General features: G+C 52.0%; 2 protein-coding genes across 2 annotated transcripts; both read right to left on the bottom strand.

The window, feature by feature from the left end:
- Positions 1–619: 619 nt before the first annotated feature.
- On the bottom strand, positions 620–4,105 carry Rnf225 (ring finger protein 225). Its single transcript, XM_013125741.3, has 2 exons — positions 3,567–4,105; positions 620–2,665 (listed from the first exon to the last, which is right to left on the bottom strand). Exon 2 carries the CDS (start codon positions 2,652–2,654, stop codon positions 1,674–1,676), a length of 981 nt encoding a protein of 326 aa, XP_012981195.1. The 5' UTR covers positions 2,655–2,665; positions 3,567–4,105; the 3' UTR covers positions 620–1,673.
- Positions 4,106–4,191: 86 nt separating this feature from the next.
- On the bottom strand, positions 4,192–8,231 carry Rps5 (ribosomal protein S5). The gene is made up of 6 exons (XM_005086723.4): positions 8,099–8,231; positions 7,289–7,397; positions 5,237–5,446; positions 5,005–5,133; positions 4,391–4,489; positions 4,192–4,308 (listed from the first exon to the last, which is right to left on the bottom strand). Exons 2-6 carry the CDS (start codon positions 7,394–7,396, stop codon positions 4,240–4,242), a joined length of 615 nt encoding a protein of 204 aa, XP_005086780.1. The 5' UTR covers position 7,397; positions 8,099–8,231; the 3' UTR covers positions 4,192–4,239.
- Between the last annotated feature and the right edge of the window lie 4,816 nt (positions 8,232–13,047).

Below are 13,047 nucleotides of genomic sequence, written 5' to 3'. Positions count from 1 at the left end.
TTCTCTCATAACCAGGCTGGCCTTGCTTGAACTATGTAGGGAAGGGTGGCCTTGAACTGTTGGTGTCCCCTGCCTCCACTTCCCAGGTACTGGGATTACGGTTCTGTGCCACCACACTTAGTTAGGCACCTCAGTTTTCGCCCCATGATAGGGTCTTAGGCCTCTGGACGGCAGAACTGGGAGGTAAAGTGTGTGTCTAAGACATGGTATTGGGGATAAATTTTTACAGTAGCCCAGAGAAAACTAAAACAGAACACCTGCTCTGCTCCCACTGGACCAGCCTGTGAAGCTGGGCAGTGGCTCCCAGTGACCCAGTGCAGTGATCCCAGTCCCCGTGGGTGATGCTGGCACTCAGGTGTGAACCACGAACTGGTCTGGGAAGACACACCCTTGGGCTCCCTGATTTTCTTCCTCTGGCTTCCTACCTGGAAGCAGCAGCTGAGTTGCTCTCACAGGCATGCCAGTGCCTGGCAGCTGGGAGCTTGCAAGCCTAGAGTGCCCATGGGCATTCCCAGGCTGCCTCTCGGTCATCCCTGATGCTGTCACTCGCCAGCAAGCACCCTGTATCCACTCATGCCTAGTGCTGAGGACACACATGTAAATAAACCACACAGAAGCCTCCAGACACAAAGAAGTCACATTTCATTGTGGGGAATGCTGCCCACCCTTAACACACGTCATCTCATGCCAGGCGAGGTGAGGCAGGACTTGGGGTTTCAGAGGGCTTTGGTCAGCCTACGCAGAGAATGGCTGCCTTCATCCTACTCTGTGTCAGAGCCAAGAAGGCTTTTGGGAGGCAGGCAGGAGCCACCTTCTGTAGAGGTGGATACTGGAAAGGCTTCAGCTTCAGCCGAGGCGTAGAGGGAAGGCTGGGGAGAGCTGATGGAGCCCCGGAGAAGGGGAGACATGGGAATAGTGGGGTTCAAGCTAGGGAGGGCCAGAGTCTTGCGCTATTCAGCGTGACGGCCACATCGAGTAGGTCCCAGAAGCCAGAGTCTGGAGGAGACATCGAGACTCCCAGAGCAACTTGGGATTTACTTCCCAAATGGGAAGGAGTTTCCAGAAGTCAGGGCCCTCCCCAGCCCTGGCCAGGCCACCCCTGTCCCTCAAAGTCCAAGTCCAGATGCTGAAATGTACAGAGCAGCTGTGGGCAGCAAGACACGTAATCAGAACGGTAACAACAGTTTTGGACTCCAAAGATGGGGGCCCCAGTCCCATTGTGGTGAGTCCAAAGGATGAGTGAACCAGATCCTTCATCCCCAGAGCTGTGGTGATGATGATTTGAAGTGCCTCCAAAAGCATCCCATCAGGATCAAGGCTAAAGTGCCCCGACACAGTCCTGTGTAGACGCCGTTGGGGACGAGGCCAGCTGGATTTCCACAGAGATGAGGATCAGGCGTAGGTATCCCAACTAGACTTACCCAGACAGATGTGTGGTTCAGAAGTCATTGTCAGTAGGACCCTTACAAAGGTCGTGGCCAGGGGACTTTCAGCTAGACGGCCGTGGGAATCAGAGACATTTCTCCGAGGAATCTTGGAGAATGACTCCAGTGAGAGTTTGTCCCTTTCCAGCTCCCAATCTGGAGAAATGCACTCTGTTAATGCCCTCCAGGATAACAGAAATTCTCTGGTTGGGAGAGACGGCTGTAGCACTGAAGCATTTATTGCTGGGGTTACACCCTCTTCCCATCATCTTGTGCCTGGAGGTTCCAGGCAAGGTCGGTCTCTACCTTCGGTGTTTGCCTGGGTGGTGTATCCAGGGTGTCTCCTGCGTCGTTGGCAGCCTCCTCGAGCTCTGGCGTGCCCTCGGCAGTCTCCGGCAGGGTGTCATCCGGGTCCAGGTCAGGCTTTGTCGGGTGCGGCATCCAGGTATGTGTCCAGGTTGCTATCGGCGTGGGCCGCGGAGGTTGCCAGAAGTCGGCATCAGGGGCAAGAGCTACGACCTGAGGTCGCCCGAGTCCCGAGGTGGTGACGTGAGGGATGAGGAAGAAGATGTAGACACCAGAGACAACAAGGCCTGCAGCCACCAGCACGGCCAGGGCCACTGCCGCGTTGAAAGCCCATGTGGGGCTGCTCAGGGAGAGGCGACGAGACAGCGGGCGGCCGAGGCGCAGCGGGGGTGGAGGCGGCGGGGCGTGCACTGTGCGGCTCTTGCGCGGCCCGGGACACGGCGGCGGTGGCCGCAGGTACAGGAGCCCTCGGCGGCGGTCGAAGCGCACGGAGCCCTGGCGTGGCAGTGGCGCGCGCGCGTCGCGAGGCAGCAGACCTGGCTGCGTGGGTAGAGCGGGAAGCCCCCGGCGCGGGGCCAAGCGTGTGGGCGCGCGGCACATGGGGCAAGCCACTGCGTCGCCGCCACTCGCCGTAGCCAGCGACAGGCGTGCCAGGCACTCGAGACAGAAGACGTGGCCGCAGTCCAGGCGTTTTGGCAGCTTGAAAATGCCGTCGAAGGGTGACACACAGATAAGGCACTCCATGGGGGATGCGGGGGGCAGGATGGGGCCATCGCCTGGGGTGCCATCGCCCTCCTCCTCTTCCGCGTCCTCGTCTTCACCTCTGCTAGGGGACCTGGGTGCAGAGAGGGTACCTGGGGAGCCGGGGCTCGAGCCCTGGGAGGCTCGGGGGCGGCGGAGCCAGGGCGGCCGAGGACAGGGCATCCAGATAGGACCTATGGGGGAGAAGAGCTCAGGTAGAGATCTGGAGGCTGTGACCGGTTGCGAGGATTTCAGAGAGGTGCAGGAAAAATAATTATGTAGAGTAGGTCCAAGGAGGCAGAGAGGAGTCCTTGTTGGTTGGCTCCACTGTCCCCAAACTAGGTAAAACTGATTCGGAGGACCCACCTTCTTAGGGGCGATTATACTAAGAATAACCCCACAAGGAGCCAGAAGCAATGACTCCAGGGTACAGCTTGTCAAGCTGTGGGTCGTACCCCATTAACAAGAGCAACCAAAGACCACAGGATAACAGAAATTTGGTATCTTTTTTTTTTTTTTTTGGTTTTTCGAGACAGGGTTTCTCTGTATTGTTTTGGAGGCTGTCCTGGAACTCACTCGGTAGACCAGGCTGGTCTCGAACTCACAGAGATCCACCTGCCTCTGCCTCCCAAGTGCTGGGATTAAAGGCGTGCACCACCGACGCCGGGCTGAAATTCGGTAGTCAGTAGCAGAATTAGTTAACGAAGTAGCAACTGAAATAATTTTATAGTTGGAGGTCACCACCACATGAGGAACTGTACTAAAAGGACCACTTCTAGCCGGGCGTTGGTGGCGCACACCTTTAGTCCCAGCACTTGGGAGGCAGGCGGATATCTGTGAGTTCGAGGCCAGCCTGGTTTACAAGAGCTAGTTCCAGGTCAGCCTCCAAAGCCACAGAAGAAACCCGGTCTCAAAAAACCAAAAAAAAAAAAAAAAAAAAAAAAAAGAGACCACTTCTCCGGTAGTACTCACTAGAACCTGTCACCGGGACCACCAACCAGATCCCTAAGAGGTACCCAACAGCAGAGAAACGGAGAGGAAACCCAGAGTGTGAAGACCAGATAGAAAGGCTAGCCGGTCTACAGGACACCTTACCTGTTGATGCCTGTCCCTGTGGAGTATCCTGGTGAGTCCTTCCTGTTCTGACCCCAATTTCTGGCTTGTCTGCTACTAGGTTGTCAAGTGCCCCTCCCTGAAGGCCACCTGACCTTGGGCCAGCCCTCTCCAGGTTCCCATGTACCTGTCAAACCTGTCTGGCTGCTTACCCCACCTCCAGGCCCCTCCCACCAGGATGAACACCAAATCAGATTTATATTGGATGCAGGGGTGGCTGCAAGATCGCGGTACAAGGACCATGGACTACTACTCTACAAAGCCTGCACTGCTGGGCTCCCGGAGACACGCAAAGTCCACACAGATGATGCTGAGGAGCGAGTTAGCTGGATCCACCTCAAAGCGGTCTGCATACTCTCTGGATCTCCAGTACCCCAGCCCTTCCCCATATCAGAGCAACATGTGTCAGACCCCCAGATGACAGGAACAATCCACCCGCCTCATCCCCAGTACTTCTGGGTCATTCCTGGGCACTGGGCTTACATCCTGTGACTAGCAGTATTCCTGAGTGGTGCTTGCCAGGGGGAAGCACCATGCCAGTTAAGTGAGCATTCCCTACAGCCATGGGAGACACCCTCCCCGCTCAACAACAGACAAGCACACAAGGTAGAACTGTCCCAAAGGGCACACAGTTTATTAGGCAGCAGACAGGAAATCAACGGTTAGACTTGGCCACACGCTCCAGTTCATCCTTCTTCTTGATGGCATAGGAGTTGGAGGAGCCCTGCAAGGACAGGTGGTTAGCTCCGAATGCTGGACGAGCCCCCAGATGCCCACCCCACCCCACCCCACGGGCCCTGGCCCACCTTGGCAGCATTGATGAGCTCATCTGCAAGGCACTCAGCAATTGTCTTGATGTTCCGGAAAGCAGCCTCACGAGCTCCTGTGCACAGCAGCCAGATGGCCTACAGAAGACAGGCAGGGCTCAGGCCACAGAAGACTCCTGGTCCCCGGTTACCTGGGACTCATCTCTACATGCTGTCACCCAGAGATGAGATACAAGGGAGGGGACTTCCTGTCAGACATCCTATCAGACGGGGACTAAGAAAACACGGGCCCCTAGCAAGGTAACTGCAGCAGAGTGGGAGATGCTCTTGACCTCATGGTACTCAAGCACCAAGCAATCCATCTTGTGCCTCGCAAGTAGCTCAAACTATAGGTATGTGGCACCGTTCAACAGGCTCATAAGTGAATCAAGGTTAAAAAACAAAGAGCCAAACCGGCAGTAAAACTACACACCAGGAGTGAGATGGACCAGTCCTAGGAAGGCTGGGGCTCCAGTCACCTGCCCCACACAGGGTGGAAATCCAGGAAGGTTTCCTGGAGGAAGTGAGGCTCTGGCTAAAACATGCAAGACAGAGCTCCACCCTCGCATGCTGGTGGTTCCTGCCCGTCCTTCACAAGCCTCTGATGCACGCACCTGATTCACTCGGCGCAGTGGGGACACATCCACAGCCTGCCGCCTCACAGTCCCGGCTCGCCCAATGCGGGTTGAGTCTTCCCGGGGGCCACTGTTAATGATGGCATTGACCAGGACCTGCAGAGGGTTCTAGCAGAAAGGAGGGCCATGAGCCTGCACCCACCTCCAACTTCCACCAGGACAAGGTGGCAGTCATAGGTGATGCATCTGGCATGTGTACCGCGAGGCTTACCTCACCAGTGAGCAGGTGGATGATCTCAAAGGCATGCTTGACGATTCGAACAGTCATAAGCTTCTTGCCGTTGTTGCGGCCGTGCATCATCATGGAGTTAGTAAGGCGCTCCACAATGGGGCACTGGGCTTTGCGGAAGCGCTTGGCGGCATACCGCCCCGCGCTGTGGGGCAGGTACTTGGCATACTTCTCCTTCACAGCAATGTAATCCTGGGTGGCAAAGTGAGGATGAAGGGGCAGTCAGGGGCGGGACCAGCCCTCAAGGGGGCATCAGAGAAGACTGAGAACTGGCTGTAGGCATGGCATGTCCCTAGCAGTTATGACTGTGAGCCTTGAGACAGAACACACACACACTTGGGGCAACACTGTGAGAGACCTTGCCTTTAGAAAAAGAGGGCGAGGAGTTTACTTCCTTTAATATGGAAGCAAGGGGTTTGATTTCAGCTTTGTAAAAGTATTTTTTTAAAAAAGTGTACTGTGGGGGTCTGGAGAGATGGCTCAGTGGTAAGAGCACTGACTGCTCTTCCAGAGGACCCGGGTTCAATTCCCAGCACCCACATGGCATCTCACAACTGTCTATAAATAACTCCAAGATCTGACACCCTCACACAGAAATGCATGCAGGCAAAACAACAATGCACATAAAAATTAAAAAAAAAAAGCACTGTGGATACTGGAGAGATGCCTCAGCAGTATTGGCTGTTCTTCCAAAGAATCCAGGTTCAATTCCCAGCACACAGCGGCTCACAACCACAACGCAAGCAGCTGACAGACACACACATAGACAGAATACACAGAAATCATTTATGAACATTTTATCCAAAAGAATGCTTTTGCTGGGCTGATACTTTGGAGCAAGCAATCCTCAGTGAGGGGAGCGCTGTCTTGTGCACTATAGGACACTTGGCAGCACAATCTGGATTATTCTGTGATACATGATGAATTCCAGGCCATGAGTACATAAAAAGTTATGCAAAAAAAAGGGCAAAAAAAAAATTGAGTCAATGTGACCTGTGAGACAAAATGCATTTACTATCTTACCCCTTACCCACAAAGTTCCTGGGTATGCACACATTGCAGTTAGGTGGCAGGTGGCCTAGCATGTGAAAAGCCCTGGGTTCAAACCCTAACAGAAGCAAAAGTCTGCAGACCTCCTCAAACAAGCTAAGAAAGTGAAGACCCACCTGACAAGTTTGAATATACTTTGGATACATTGCCCGGGTCCTGTTGTACACTTCTCCTTTGTTTAGTTCACACACTGTTTTGTGTGCAGACATCAGAGGACAATGACAGCTGTCATCACTGTCAGGCTTAGTAGGGGGATTGCCTTGTGTGCACAAAACCCTGGGTTCAGTTTTCAGCAGCGTGTAAAACTGGGTATGGATGATATATGCCTTTAATCCCAGCATGCAGACAGAATGCCACTATATGGTGGGTTTTCAGGCCTGCCTGAGGTATGAGACTGTCTCAAGAGGGGATATGAGTACAAAAGCAGAAACATCACAACCACTTTGCACCTATACTAATACAGCCATTAAATAGCACCCACACATCCATAGCCAACTAACACTTTTGGGGAGGGAAACAGTGGAGGAGATCTCACTACAACTCCAAGTGGCTTCATACACAAAATCTTGCAGCCTGAAACTAGCAACACAGGCACGCACCACCATGCCCGGCTTACCAACTGACTTTATGGGTGCCAACACTGTTCAATTGGTTAAAGTGGTCTCTTCAACAGAAAACACCTGCTAATTGATACCAAACCAGATGCCTTTAATCCCAGCACTTGGGGAACAAAGACAGGGTTACATAGCAAAGACCCTGTCTCAAAAGACAATGGACTCAGAAAAAAAAAAATTACAACACACGGTAACAACTTCTGGTATAGGTTATAATAAGGCGTAGATGTGGCTGTCCAGTTATAGCACTTCTATGTGGTTGTAAACAGACTAATTGAATCCTAGGTGTCATGTGTCCCCTCCTGAGCTGGAAGAACCCACAGCTGTTCCCGATCAAAAGCCAGACAGACCACCACCAAGTTCCTTTTACCTGCAGAGAAATATCGTTGATCTGCACATCATCGGTACTCCATTTCCCAAAGAGCTTGATGTCTGGGGTCTCTGCCACCGCAGGTGTGGCTGTCTCCCACTCAGTCATTCTGGGGACAGGAGATTGAGAAGAAATCGTTATAGCCAGCCGCCCTAGAACCACCACCTTCGGCTCACACTCTTTTAGACTAAGTAAACCGCCACTTTGTGGAAAACTGGGTAGTTAAAAGGGGACATGGAAAGTTTTGAACATCTCTCGAAACCTGGGGGGGAATCACTGAGCTGTAGGAAGAACCCATGGTCTAAATTCTGACAATCACCAAGCGAGGCAGCGGGTTCACGGAACGCACCTATCCCGTATCAAACTTCCACTGTGCATTTGTAAAAAAAAGAAAAAAAGAACGAAAAGCTTCCAACGTCCCATCGGCAAAATGTGTGGGTAAGGACTACGGTTTGAATCCACAGGGATAGTCAATACAAATGTTTCCTTCCATCCTGGTCCGAGACTCTATGGTGGAAGTTAGGGGCTGTTATCGAGAAAATAGGTACTGAGCAACGAGATCACCGGGAACCTCGGTTTTTCGATCGCCGCATGATCCTAGAATCCAAGCGATCTAACTAGGGTCCCGAGTGCTAAAAAGTATGGAGTCAACACACTGCAAAGGGGAGGCGACGAGCAACCCGGCCCGCCAAGTTTCCTGGACACTCTTCCCGGAGCCCCGGGCCTCGGGACCCGCCTCCGGGTCCCCAGATGTCCCTCACCACACACAGGGCGGCCCCTCTGGAACTCCCGGCCCCGCCGCAGCCTCACCTGAAGGCGCAGACCGGACTTCTCGGTCGCTCGGCGTGGACCACGCGCCGTCCTGGCACAGACAGGAAGAGGCCGCGCGCAGCGGGCCGGCGCTTTTATGGGAGGCGAAAACTTCCGGGTCAGAGGCAGGCACGCACGCGCGGAGGGACGAGGCGTGCTCACGGACCAATCGGGAGTCACGATGACAGGCGACCTCTGAGCGTGCGGGTCATGCGCGCTGTGAGAAACAGCGCCACAACCGTTTCCTGGCGGATGTCCGAAGTACTAGCCCAGCGCGTGAGTCGGATGCACATGCGCAGAAGCGTTCGCGAGACGGACACCGCCATATCTAAAAAGGGCAGACGCCCGCTCCATGCTCGCGGCAGACGGGCTGACAAACCAAGGCGCCATGGACCGTGGGCTCCTAGCTAAGGCAGCCAGCTAGGCTCAGTATTTCTCGCCAAAATAGTGGGTCGAATCCGGTGATCACTACTGATCCGGGTTCGCAAGCACCGGCCCCACCCTTTACCTTCCGGGCGAGTGGTGCTCTGCGCGTTGCAGGCTTCCGGTGGCATGGGACCATTTCCGTCTCAATCACTCTGGCTTTTCTAGTCTGGGCCATTTTTTTCTCAGGTCCAATCCGGGACACGAGACTCCCCGATCGCCAACCACCCCACCCCCCAGGGTGGCGAGATTGTCAGCCCCGGCGATGGGTGACACTTTTATCTGGAATTCACCTTTATCTGGAATACCAACGACTTGGTGCATATTATAACGGAGTCTCGTTGCCTGCAGACTCACCCCCAGGAACCTTTTCTTTTAAGATTTATTTATTGCATATACAGTGTTCTGTCTACACGCCAGAAAAGGGCCCCAGATTGAGTAGATGGTTGTGAGCCACCATGTGGTTGCTGGGAATTGAACTCAGGACCCCTGGAAGAGCAATCAGTGCTCTTAACCTCTGAGCCATCTCTCCAGCCCTATTTTTGCTTTTTCGAGACAGGGTTTTTCTGTGTACCCCCTGGCTGTCCTGGAACTCGCTCTGTAGACCAGGCTGGTCTCGAACTCACAGAGATCCGCCTGCCTCTGCCTCCCCAGTGCTGGGATTAAAGGCGTGTGCCACCAACGCCCGGCTCAGGTGTGTTCCTTTAAGGAGGCTGATCTCTGCGTTTATGGCATAAGGACAGAATGGGGAATAGACACCATACAGAAATATGTTAATCGCCTCTTCCCCAGCTACTCCTAAAAGGGCCTCTATGAATAAATAGATCAGGTCTGAGAGCGGGTAGCTCCCTGAGCCCTCTCAGGAATCTGGTGGCATAAGGTTTCCTTCTGATTAGAGTTCACGCCTTTGTGTGAGGAAGGAGAGACAAGGGGGATGACAAGATCTAACTAATGAGCCAGTCTCCGAGTTTCAGATTCTAAGGCTGAGTTTCAGATTCTAAGGCTGAGCCCAGCTTGTGGTTGTTGGGGCAGGAGGCGCTGAGTGTCACCCTACTTTGAAAACTGTTGCTGCACCACATTGATTGATACTGGACATTTTTATAAACCTCTTGAGAATTACCTATGGGATGGCAGAGGGGCCCATAGGTTAATAGAAATACTTCAGAAATTCATTTGCGCCGAGCTTTGGTGGCTCACGCCTTTAATCCCAGCCCTCGGGAGGTAGAGGCAGGAGGATGTCGGTGAGTTCAAGGACAGCCTCCGAAACAATACAGAGAAACCCTGTCTCAAACCCCCCCAAAGTTGGATTAAAGCACCCCTAGAGTTCTTTTTTTTTTTTTTTTTTTTTTTGCTGGGCAGTGGTGGTGGCCCATGCCTTTAATCCCAGCACTCGGGAGGCAGAGGCAGGCGGATCTCTGTGAGTTCGAGGCCAGGCTGGACCGATAGCCTCCAAAACAATACAGAGAAACACTGTCTCGTAAAAACCAAAAAAAAAAAAAAAAAAAAAAAAAAGTAGGGAGGCAGACACAAGGCAGTTTGAGGTCAGCCTAGTTTACTGAGCAAGGTCCAGGACAGCCTCCATAGCTACAGAGAAACCTGTCTCTAAAGTCTCTAAAAACAAAACAATGAAAAAATCTTTTAAAATTAATTATTATTATTATACATGTTTTTGTTTTGTTTTTGGCGTGTAAGTCAGTGTGTGTGCATGAGGGTCCAAGGAGGCCAGAAAGGGTGATCGATCCTCTGGAGCTGGAGGGCATTTGTGAACCTTTTTTCAAGACAGGGTTTCTTTGTGTAGCCTTGGCTGTCCTAGAATTACCTCTGTAGACCAGGCTGGCCTCGAATTGACAGAGATCCTTGCCTTTGCCTCCCGACTGTTGTGGGATATCCATCAGAGAATACTTGGACACAGCTGAAGCCAATCGAAAGTCTTTATTAGCTGGCTGGTGACTACATTGGGTGTTCAGGATCCCAGTGTAGCCTCAGGCCTTTTTCAGAGTGTGTTTTTAGCACAAAAGCCATGTCCTGGGCTGATACACTTCGGTTAAACAAGAACAGTTAGCCAGAAGCAGAACTATAGAAGCCCCAAAACAAGGTTAGTACATTTAGAGATTTTCCAAGAACTATAGACTTTGATGGCTTAGGTCTTTGTTTTTGTTTTGGCAAGTGGTACTGCCTATGTGTTGAGTTTTATGGCCTGAATAGTACTTCCATCATGGAGTCAGTTGTGCTAAGGTCTGGGGGCCTGTAACACCCATCACATGGAAGGCATCAGGGCACTTGGGTAGTTACTCTATCTGTGGACAGGGCTACAATCCTGTCTTCCCACAGTTTTCTGTCTCATGATGGCTCCTCATAGCTCTTGCTGATGACACCATGGATGCTTGTTTAAATCTTTTTTTTTTTTTTTTTTGGTTTTTCGAGACAGGGTTTCTCTGTGGCTTTGGAGGCTGTCCTGGAACTTGCTCTTATAGACCAGGCTGGTTTTGAACTCACAGAGATCCACCTGCCTCTGCCTCCCGAGTGCTGGGATTAAAGGCGTGCACCACCAACACCTGGTTACTGCTCTGGCTCTTTTATTGTTCCTGCAACCAAAGAGCATGCCCAACCAAGCCTGGCCTCCCATGTGTGGGATGCATACTTGTTATAGGAAAAGGACTTCAAAGCAGAGAACTGTGGAATTCTGTCCTCTGGGCAGAACAAACTGTCAGCAGCTATGATTACCAGGATACTCTCTCTTCCAAGGAAGTGGGCCAGGGGTGGGGGTGGGGGTGAGGGTGGGAGTGGGGGGCTTTCTTTTTTTTTTTTTTTTTCCGAGACAGGGTTTCTCTGCATTGTTTTGGAGGCTGTCCTGGAACTCGCTCGGTAGACCAGGGTGGCCTCGAACTCACAGAGATCCGCCTGCCTCTGCCTCCCGAGTGCTGGGATGTGGGGGGCTTTCTTTATGAGGCCGCTCTACCCCAGAGGATTTATAGGCAGTTAACAACAGGTTGCTTGGGTGAGAATTAGAGAGAGAGATTTTCTTCAGCAAGGTAGTCACACATAGTTTGCCATTGCTCCAGTTAAACTCATGGCTTTATGAAGCTTCTACTTTCTACGTTTGTGGAATCCTTTGTTTTTGTTGGTGGTGCCCTGTCTTAGTGTTTCTATTGCTGGGAAGAGACACCATGACCACCGCAACTCTTAAAAACATTTCATTGAAGCCGGGCGTTGGTGGCGCACGCCTTTAATCCCAGCACTCGGGAGGCAGAGGCAGGCGGATCTCTGTGAGTTCGAGACCAGCCTGGACTATCAAGCGAGTTCCAGGACAGCCTCCAAAGCCACAGAGAAACCCTGTCTCGAAAAACCAAAAAAAAAAAAAAAAATTTCATTGAGCCGGGCGTTGGTGGCGCACGCCTTTAATCCCAGCACTCGGGAGGCAGAGGCAGGTGGATCTCTGTGAGTTCGAGACCAGCCTGGACTATCAAGCGAGTTCCAGGACAGCCTCCAAAGCCACAGAGAAACCCTGTCTCGAAACACCAAACAAACAAACAAACAAACAAACAAACAAACAAACAAAAACATTTCATTGAGGTGCCTCACTCAGTTTTGGAGGTTTAGTCCATTATCAATATGGGGAGCATGGCCGCATACAGGCAGATGTGGTGTTGGGGCTGAGAGTCCTACGTCTTGCAGGCAAGGGGAAGCTGACTGACTCAGAAACAGTTCACACTACACTGATAGGTGCATTTACTGGGAAGGTTGCTCCAAGGCCCTTCAAGATGCCGAGTTGACTTAGCTGTAAATTAGGACCACATGTCAGGGTAGCTCAGTGGTACAGGGGAATGACAGGAGGAGTGTAAGTTGCTGGGGGGTGGTGATGACAAATGGAATTAAGTCCCACCCCCTCACTCAGTTGGAATACTGGGTGAAGAAAAGCATTGGCCGGGGATGAATCTCAGTGTTGGAATGCTTGCCCCAAATCTACCAGCACGAGGCCCAGCATGCACAAGGCTCTGAGTTCCATTATCATCACCAGCAACAGAAGGCAGCAGGAGCTCTGGGTGCACAAGTCCAGGGAGTTCTGAAGATCTGAACTCTACATCTTCAGAATTTGGTTGCAAGGTCCTGCTGATCTGGTTTCCACTCTCTCAGCCCCCTTTGCCCCAGCTTTAAAGGGATAGGGGGCTGTGGTCTTTGTCAGCTTGATGTGGGGGATTTAGTCTGTTTCATAGCATCCCCAGTGGCTGATTTACAAAGCCTTCTCCAGGAACTCTACTTTGGAAACATACTTGATTTTTTTTCTTAGTCATCTGAGTCTTCATTTTGTTGGAGCCTGGCTCTCGCAATTTGGTCTAGGAGCCCAGGAAGAGTTGTTCATCCAGGATCATGCCTGTGTCTTTTTGTTTTGTTTTGGTTTTTTGAGACAGGGTTCCTCTGTATTGTTTTGGAACCTGTCCTGGAACTCACTTGGTAGACCAGGCTGGTCTCGAACTCACGCCTGGCCAGTCATTTTTAAAAGATTTTTTTAAAGTGAGGAAGGAGTG

Source organism: Mesocricetus auratus, unplaced genomic scaffold (assembly GCF_017639785.1).
Source record: "Mesocricetus auratus isolate SY011 unplaced genomic scaffold, BCM_Maur_2.0 Super-Scaffold_100038, whole genome shotgun sequence".
Lineage (NCBI taxonomy): Eukaryota > Metazoa > Chordata > Mammalia > Rodentia > Cricetidae > Mesocricetus > Mesocricetus auratus.
This window is presented reverse-complemented; position numbering and strand designations above follow the sequence as displayed.

Coding starts and splice junctions, on each gene's coding strand:
- Rnf225 (XM_013125741.3), bottom strand. CDS start 2,654: ATGCCCTGTCCTCGGCCGCCCTGGCTCCGCCGCCCCCGAGCCTCCCAG.
- Rps5 (XM_005086723.4), bottom strand. CDS start 7,396: ATGACTGAGTGGGAGACAGCCACACCTGCGGTGGCAGAGACCCCAGAC. Junction 5,447..7,288: donor TCAACGATATTTCTCTGCAG/GTAAAAGGAACT, acceptor TTTGCCACCCAG/GATTACATTGCTGTGAAGGA. Junction 5,134..5,236: donor TCCACCTGCTCACTGGTGAG/GTAAGCCTCGCG, acceptor CCTTTCTGCTAG/AACCCTCTGCAGGTCCTGGT.